Genomic DNA, 9,952 nt, shown 5'->3' with positions numbered 1-9,952 from the left:
TATGGATGATTTTATTATTACAACAAAATGTAGTATCAATGTTCTGTCCCCCACCACCCTAGAACGACTAGTGACAACGACAGTTGAGCTTCACGAGTAAAGCACCGAGTGGACCTGGTCCTTACACGTAATCCCCCCTACCATCCCACTATCATGGGTAAATTACAGTGACAACCCTTCTATATTTCTGAAATCACATTGACGCTCTCTTAATTGTTCGAAATCACATTGACACCCTTGTCAGTTCACAAGCATTTATGCCCTTGCTTTAGTGTCAAATTGTCACCGGAAAGAATCCACAAACTCCACAGCCACTGTCTCCATTTCTATCTTCAACCTACACCTTTTACCATCCCTTAACTCCAATCCTACTTCCAATCTTATTGCCAAAACTCGACAAATTATTTGACCCTCTTTTCTCCAAATCAATAAATCTACTTGAACCTATCGGAAAATCCATTTGAACATATTGGCCTAAATAAAGAAATCTCCTTCTCACTAATGTTTTAATTCTGTCTTCATTACGGTACAAAGAATCCACAACTGCATACCCACCATAATCCCAACCATAACTAAGAGTATAATTTTATTATTAAATTAAAAAATAAAGAGCACACAATTCACATGGTATCAACTTCAAAAAAATATAAAATAAAATAAATAATCAAACCTTAGTTGGAAAATCTACTAATTTATGGGTTGTAATTTTCAATGACAACATCTTATATTTCTTTCAAGACTTTGATTGTAAAGAAAAAGTGAAACAAAATCCTAATTCCTTAGTTGGAAAACGAATAATCACAATTTCAGAACAATGAACACTAATCAAAACCAAACAAAAACAACTATCATTGAAACTTCATATATTGAACTTACAAGTTACAACCTTTAACACGTAGCGCATCCCTTTTTAGACTAACAAACTCAAAACTGTTCATTACCATTGCTTTTTATATAGATGGTGATAAGTAGAGGGGGAGGGGAGACGGGTGGTGCCTGATGCAATGGTAGGTGACAGCTTGATGCGGGATTTGGATATTCACAAATTAATTCACAATGACCAACTTATAACGGTGGCAATTGTGTTGCTGATGAGAGCAAAATTGAATTACTTGCTGGTTATGGTAGTGGTGGGTTGTACAGGTGTGATCTAGTGTTATGTTAATTTAAATTATTTTCAAATGAAAGGTTATGTGGCATAACATGATTGGAAGATTTCCATTTAATTTTATTTTAGAAAAAAGAATATAATATATTTTAAATTATGTTAGAGGGATAAGGGTAATTTTGATATTTAAAATTTTTAACCCAGTGATATCAACCAAGTCTGTTAAGTCAACTAACGGCTGACTCATGGAAGGGGAAATCTGTTATACTAAAATCTAAAGCATGGGAGATCACTGATATTTTAGTTAATAGAGGGGTGATATTGTAATTTCAAACTTATTGAGTGGTGATAGTGCAATTTACCCATTATCATTACTGTCCAATCATTGATTTCCCTCCGTTCTAACTTCCTCCAGTGAGAGAGTAGGTGTTTGGTGTACAACTAACACATTTATGGCCCTATGACTTCCTTTGAAAAGTTAATTATTTTAATTTTTAGTTATGTTAATAGGTTAAAATATTTATATTTAAAATTATTGTTAATTATTTTTATAATTTGATATGATGTTTGTAAGAGAAAAAAATGAAATAATTATAAATTTAATATGACATTTCATCTTATTGACTATTCTAGTATATTTTATCCATTGTGAATTTTAACCCCCTCTCCCCCCTCCCCCAAAAAAAAAAAAAGAAACTTTGCCAACCATGCCATTTATAAGCAATGCGGAAAGCTCATTTTTTAGATTCGTAAATTCACCTATTATAATATGGCAAGAAAAGTGAACAATGTATCATTAAAAATGTAACAAATAAAAAATTAACACATATGATACAATATCATTGTAATTGTGACATATTTTGTGAGTCTTAAATATTTTCCTATATTTATTTAGGAGTTGAGTTTCTCTTATATTCACATTTTAGCAAAAGAGAATTTCAGGAGATTAGGGTGCTCATCATAGATTTTGTTTTGATGATTCGCGGACTTAGGGATGTTGTTGCGCGGGCTACGCAGCAGCAGTTGTTGTACAGCGAAATGGGCTCATTTCGGAGCCCATTTGATAATCCAAACCGTTCACATTTTAGAATACATCAAGTAGAACATGCCTGCAAAAAATCAAATTAATCGAATACCGTTTACCTATTCATCCACTCACATTTGTATTCATTTTAATACTTTAAATCACAATTATTATTTATTTTTGTAGATACAAATGTGAGTGGGTGAATGGATAAACGATATCCGATTAACTTGATTTTTTGCAAGCATCTTCTATTTGATGTATTAAAAAATGTGAACAGTTAGGATTATCAAAAAGAGCCCCGAAATAGGTCCATTTTGCCGCACAGCAGCCGTTGCTGCGCGAGCTGCGCAGCAGCATCCCCACTTCCATGATTCACACTATTTATTTTGTAGGATTTTCAATGTATATTATTTATTCTAATAAAAAAATGTATATTATTTATGAAAAAAGTTAGCTCAGTCTAGCAATTGTAACTCTTTCATTTTATCATTTTTTGTAAACTAATAGTCTATTTTTATAAACAAATGTGACAAAATGAAAATATTACAATTATCGAATAATTAATTATTTTCATGGATGATACATATTGAGAGTTCTACAAAATATAAAGGTTTTGATCATCAAAACGAGACCCATGATAGGCCTCATAGGCCCCTCAAATTCTCTTATATTGAGATGTGAACATAAAAAAGTCCAATCCTTTATTTAGACCCTACATGGCAAGAATTTGGATGGATGTTGTGTTATTGTGAAACCCATGAGGCTCATTCCGAGGTCATTTTGATAAGTCGAATGATTCACTTTTTAGAGTACATTGAATAAAACATATCTACAAAAAATTAAATCATTAAGATATTGATAGCCCTTTCATCGAATTACATTTGTATATATAAAAAAATGATAAATATAATTTGAGACTAATGCTATGCTTCATGAAAGAAAGAAAAGCTTTATGAAGATTCTTCACCCTTGGATTAGTTTATGGTATTTTATTGTATGTTATACAATCACATATATTAAATTACAATCTATCAATCATAGCATGCATAACACTATAAGACAAAACTAAGTTTATATTATTTGCAAACTAAGACTTTAAAATTAAAACATACTTATATCAAGGTAAATCGCTTTTCTTGTTTTGTTACCATCTACACTAGAGTATTTTTTAAAGTTTCATGAAGTTTTTCTTAATATTTCTTTAATGAAAGCTAACATTACTCATAATTTGAAGTATAAAACTGAATATAAATGCAATTCGATAAAAAATATATATATATTGATATTCGATGAACTTAATGTTTTTCAAGTACGTTCCATTCACCATGTTATAAAAAGTGAAAGTTCAAATTATCTTCAATAGATCTCGAAATAGGCTTCATAAACTGTACAACAGTACTTATTGTGAAAAATGGACTTCATAGGCCACACAACAGTGGCTATTGTGCTCTTAACTCCAATTTGGAGTTTGAGCTTTTCCTTCACGGACCAAGGCAAGGTTTTTTTTTTTTTTTTTGGGTTAAAAAGAATTATAAAGTCAATAGATTCAGCTGTATTAGCAAAATATTATATTATATATATGAATCAATTTTTTTTTTCCCACAACTATCTATTCAACAAAATAATCATTCCAAGCACTCACTCTATTTGGCTTTAGATTTTTAACAACAAATTTTTAATTTTTAATCCATATATTTTTATTTTTAGTACATTTTTTAAAATTTTAATTAATTACTTTTTTTACTTTCTAGATTAACTTAATCTGAATATATGTAAAAATTAAAATATTTGTGAAGAAATCTAAACGGAATTCAATGGAATTTTCGTATTTTTGTATTTAATGATTTTTTCAAACATTTTGTACACAAATTTTGTACTTTTAAGTGTATAAGAATTAAGTGGATCTAAAAACTTTGAAAAAATTATTAGAATAACAAAAACATTCACTAAAATAAAAGATTATAGATTGAAAATTAAAAAAACTTTTTTAAAAAATTCTAAACCAACAAAGTGATTAACTTTTTTCACCTCATAAAAAAATTAAAAAGCCAAGTTCCCAAACGAGATCTTAGTGGGTGTTTGGGGGTTTTTTTTTGTGTATTTTTTTCTTTTAGTATTTTTTAAAAAATTTTAAAAGAATTTACACTTTTGAACTCTACTCGAATAGACAGACTGGAAAAATTTTAAATTTTAAAAAATAGAATATACAAAAAAGAGATGCAAAAAATTGTTGACTTTCTGGCCTTTTTTATTTTATTTTAGTGAACTTATTTTTTATTTTTAAATTTTTTTTTTTTACATTTTTGATTTGTCTATACAAGACTGATCTAAAAAGTCAACATTTTGACAAAATTTTGAAAAAAAAAATGGAAAAAAAAAGTTTTTTAAATAGTTGCCAAACAGCCCCTTAGTTATTTTTAAAAAATAATCTAAAAATAATAAATTTTACTTTTAAATTAATAATAATCAAATGGTGCATCATGTAAAATAGTAAATAATTTTCTATTCGGATGTATCGATACCACAAGCAAATTTGGGGCTTACTCATATGTGATCCATATAAACGGATGACATAAATAATTTTTTGTTTAGTGCAGCATTTGGTCCATACACATTTTAGGGTTTCGATACAAATTATAATTTAAGAAAATCTCCTCTTCTTCTTCTTTTTGTTGTTGTTGTCAAATATGTTAAAAAAATCATAAATTACAATATAAAGTTACAACTAAATACTATTATACATAAATTGATAATTAACTTATAAATATTATCAAACATGCCTCTAAATTGATAATTTTGAGTCTAAACAATAACGCTAATCACTTTTGTGTTGATATTTATTTATTTATTATTTTTTTAAGGACAATTTACTCATAAATTTCATGTGAGAAAATATTGATCTATTTAGTCCTAAGAGTTTTTTTATGAACCAATTAGTTTTTTTTGTTTTGAAAAGTTGTACTTATTTGATTTGGTGCCATTTGAATTTAAGTAAATGTTCTTTTATGATTCATTTTTCTAATTTTCTGATTTGTTTCTGGTATAAAAATAAAAATGTGAGATGTGGAAGATTCTTTTTAGGGGATTGATGGTTGAATGTCGAGCATTGAAATCTATATTTTTGTTAGTGTGGTTTTCTGGTATTACATTGAAATGTTACATTAGAATGTCATTTTTTTAAAAAGTACAATAATGAGTTTTTGTGTGTGACATTGAATGGAGCATTATGCTTGGAAAAAATATATTAAGAATTTTTTTTTTGAAATGTTACGTTGTTACGTTTAGAAAAAGTACACTAAAGAGTTTTTGAATGTGTTATATTGAAGTGTTATATTTAAAAAAAATACATTAAAGAGTTTTTTAAAATGTTACGTTATTTTGTTTGAGAAAAGTACACTAAAGAGTTTTTTAGCATGTTACATTAGAGTGTTATATTTAAAAAAAAGTATACTAAAGAATTTTTTAGTATATTACATTAATTGGAGTGTTACCTTTGAAAAAAACACATTAAGGAATTTTTTTCAAAATGTTACATTATTTCGTTTGAAAAAAGTATATTAAGAAATATTTTTAAAGTGTTATATTTAATAATTTTAACATTATGAGAAAACTCACATTTATTTTTTGGATATTTACCAATAAGTCCCATCTCACAAACAAGTACTCCAATTAGTCCCAAGTTTTTTCTATTGATTTGTTAAATCCTATTAGTAGAGAGTTTCTTTCCGTGTAGTCCTATTTTCGATTTTGGTAGCATTTTGGTGGAGGACTATACCCTTTTATTAATGTGGCAGGTATGATGTGGCACTCCAATCCAATGTAACAAGTATTAATGTGACACTCTAAAAAAATTAAAAATTTCTTAATGTACTTTTCTCAAATGTGATAACGTGGAGGGTATAATGTGACACTCTAAATTTTTTTACTCAAAAAAAAATAAAACTCCTTAGTGTACTTTTCTTAAATGTGATATCGTGGTGGATATAATGTGACACTCCAAAAAAGTTAAAAACTCCTTAATGTACTTTTTTCAAATGGGACAACGTAGTGGGTATGATGTGGCACTCCAAAAAAAAAAACTAAAAACTTATTAGTGTACCTTTTCTAAATGTGACAACGTGGCTTAAATGTAACAACGTAATAGATATGATGTGACACTAAAAAAAATTAAAAACTCATTAGTATACTTTTTCTAAATGTGAGAACGTGACGAGTATGATGTAACACTTCAAAACAAAATTAAAAACTCATTAGTGTACTTTTTTCAAACGTGACAACGTGACAGGTATGATGTGACATTCTAAAAAAATTAAAAACTTATTAGTGTATTTTTTCTAAACGTGACATGTAACACTCTAATGTGACGAGTATAATATGACACTGAAAAATTAAAAAAGATTTTTAGTGTACTTTTTTCAAATATGACACTCCAACGTAATGGGTATGATATGACACTAAAAAACACCTTAGTATACTTTTTTTCAAATATGACACACCAATATGGTGGATAAATGGGTCATTACACATAAAAAAAAGATTAAGGCCGAGTTTGGGAAGTGTAAAAAAAGCTAAAAAGTCAAAAAGTTACTCAAAAAGTTAAAAAGTTATCACTATTCACCAAAAGTCAAAAATTACGGTTCCACAACTCTCAATACTAATTTTTTCCTACACACTAATTTATACAATTTTTCAATACATATTTTTTTATAAAAAATTAAAAAATTAACCCAAACATCTATATTTTTTCACTCAATTTTTTAGTCCAAAAAGATAAAAAGTACACTTATTTAAGACACATCAAACAACTCCTAAATGAATCACAAAAAAAAATATTAAACTATATAAATTACAAAGGTAAAATATGATACTTATTGAATAATCTCCCTTTATTTTTCAATACATACTTTCCTTTTTTAAAACCAGAATCTCGCTCTTTTGTTGGTGTAGGTGATTTCTCTCTCTATACATGTCATACCTCCACTAATTAATTAGGACATATGCGCACATGTTAAACATGATATTAATAAATTAGTTTTGTCGAGTAGAGTTGACTCGGTCTATTACTTTATTACTATAAATAGTTAGAGCACATGTTAGGATTCATAAACTATACTACTTAAAGCACAAGTCACATTTGGTAGACTACTATGGCAATTTAGTCTACGTGAGAGAATACAAGAATCTCTGACAAAAGAACCATGACAGTGAACTCTAATTAAAATGGAGTAAAACCAACTAATAATTTCTCTAATAATCTTCCAGACAAATAAAAATTGGTTATGAGGCTATCAGTATTGTTGATTTAGAGTAAGAATCACAAACAATTACAAGTGATACGTGAACTAAATAGTTTAATAGTTTAAAATTTTGTTAGTTCATTTAATAACAAGTTAATCTTAAGTATATTTTAAAATTTATTAAAGTTTCAAATCAAATCTAAACAGTAAATTATTCGTTCGATTCGATTTAATAAATTTAAAATTGTATAAAAATATCAAATTACTTGAGCTCGATTAGACAAAAACTTATTTGAGATTGACTCGAAAGTTTAACAAACTAAACTTGAACAAATTTGAAACTCATTAAAATTTTCAAATCAAATTTAAACAATTAATTTTCAGTTTGTTCAGCTCTTTCTCAGTCATAATCACAAAATTAAATTAATGAGAGATCAGAATTGACTACTTATATTTGTGATTTTTTATTAACCGGTAACACCACCTTTCTCTCAATATTTTGCCCCCAGATTCATCAGATTTTCTCAGTAATCAAAAACATGATTGAATAGAATAGTGTGATACTATTGACAATTCTGATTCCGGGTCATCAAAAACACAAACCCAATTTAAAAAACTCTTATCAAATTAGGTACAAAAATCTACAAAACAAGAACAAATAAAAAGAATAAAATAATCTGGTTTGCATTTTGCTAATTTTATTGAAATTTATAGCTAGTTTCTAAAATTGTAACTAGCTAAAAATCAAGAAAGAATTTGATTAGCCTATGATCACTATTACTATTACTATATCGAAGAACTCTGAGCATTTCCAGTGGTAGAATCAGAAGAATCACCCCTACTGAAATCCATCATCGTCATCATCCACTCTTCAATTTCTCGCTCTTCAATCACTTCCCAGAATTCATTTTCCTTACTGGGTCCGGCTTCCATCTCCGCCGCCAATTCCCTCTTGGCCGGAATTTCTTGCTCTGCCTGTGAGCTCTGACTCTGATTTAACAACGTGATGTCATCCGGGAAAGGAAAATTGAGCTTGGCCCGGGGCCCGCGGAACTCAATGGCGGCCTTATCGTAGGCCCGCGCCGCTGCCTCCGCCGTCTCGAACGTCCCCAGCCACACCCGCGCCGCCCGCCGCGGGTCCCGGATCTCCGCCGCCCACTTCCCCCACGGCCGCTGTCTGACACCCCTGTAATTCTTCTTTTTCTTCTTTGGAGCAGTGCCCTTTTTGTCCTCTTGAGTTGGCGGGAAAAAGTTGCAACCCAAACAGCCCTTGATTTTGCAAAATTGACAAGTGTCGGGATCGGGAACGGGGAATAGAGGGCGTTCCTGATCGGTGGTGGCGATGGCGGTGGTGGTGGTGGTGAATTCGAAAAGCCGGAATTCGTGAGTCATGTCAATGGCAGTGCCGCCGGCAATGACGTTCTTGAGAGCGGCAACCATGACGGATGCCTCCTGTTCGCGAGTGAGACGAGGCGGTTCGGGTTGTTGCTGCGGCGGCGTTGGGTAGGAAGTGGAAGCTCCGCCGTGTTTGAGTCTCTTGGGTGACTTTTGTTGCATGATGTTTTGGTAGTGTATATGAGCGTTCTGTTGGTAATTTGTTGATGTTGTTTTGGGATTGGATTTTTGGGAGAAGATTGATTATATATGGGACTAGGGGAGTCCACGTGGCGGCTTAGCTGTGTACACTCTTCACACACGGGGTGACGGGGTCTGATTTTTTTAAAAAAATTTTAATTATTATTTTGGTGGCACGCGGGATAATGGATTTTTTTGGTGGGGTTCGAGAGGATTGGAACACCAGTGACGTAGGTCAGAGTGAGAATTAAGAGATGCCAGGTTGGCACTTGACGTCACGTCTTTGGACGTTCACACGCGCGGCTTCTCGGATGGGCGGTTGGTTACTGTCTTGTGTGTTTTTTTTATCCGGACTGGGCCGTGTCCTTTGTGTAGGTAGTAGGGGTTCCAACTGGTCACTTCTATAGGGAAATTATTTGATGGTTTGAGGCAAACTTACATATTAGTCTAGCTTGATATTTATCTATTTTATATCAATTAAAATAATAAAAGCATCTCCAACGATATTTGTTAAAGTAGCATTGTGCCTGTTTGGTGGAACTTAATTTTAGCTTATTTCAACTTATGACTTAATTTAAGTCATTCTGATCTGTTTGGTGGAACTTAAAGCAGCAAATTATAACTTTAAAAAAGTCATTTTAAGCCAATTTCCTCAAGTTGCTCTGGAGGTGCTTCTGATTTCCGCTTAAGCGCGCATCTGCTTGGAGGGGCATGAAATGACTTAAATGCCCCTCCAAAACTTCAACAATTACGGTTATATAAATAAAAAAATCTCATTTTTGTCTCTTCCCTCTCTCTGTCTGGCGATTTTCGGCCATTTCGGGCGATTTTCGGCGAACCCAGAGATCTCTCTCCCTTGCTCTCTCTCTCTCTCTCTCTCTCTCTCTCTCTTTCTCTCTGCTACAGCCATGGCACCGAACCTAGGGTTTGTCGTCGTCGGGTTCGGAGGGTGGATCGCGATCGCCAGATCACGGCAGATCGCGATTTCCGGCGAACTCTCTCTCT

The 9,952-nt window shown here is 31.4% G+C and overlaps 1 protein-coding gene across 1 annotated transcript; it reads right to left on the bottom strand.

Annotated features, from left to right (window-relative positions):
* Positions 1–7,915: 7,915 nt before the first annotated feature.
* On the bottom strand, positions 7,916–8,992 carry LOC114264032 (ethylene-responsive transcription factor ERF109). Its single transcript, XM_028204622.1, has one exon. It carries the CDS (start codon positions 8,927–8,929, stop codon positions 8,159–8,161), a length of 771 nt encoding a protein of 256 aa, XP_028060423.1. The 5' UTR covers positions 8,930–8,992; the 3' UTR covers positions 7,916–8,158.
* Between the last annotated feature and the right edge of the window lie 960 nt (positions 8,993–9,952).

This window comes from Camellia sinensis, chromosome 3 (genome assembly GCF_055761805.1).
Source record: "Camellia sinensis isolate YWXY chromosome 3, ASM5576180v1, whole genome shotgun sequence".
Classification (NCBI taxonomy): domain Eukaryota; kingdom Viridiplantae; phylum Streptophyta; class Magnoliopsida; order Ericales; family Theaceae; genus Camellia; species Camellia sinensis.
This window is presented reverse-complemented; position numbering and strand designations above follow the sequence as displayed.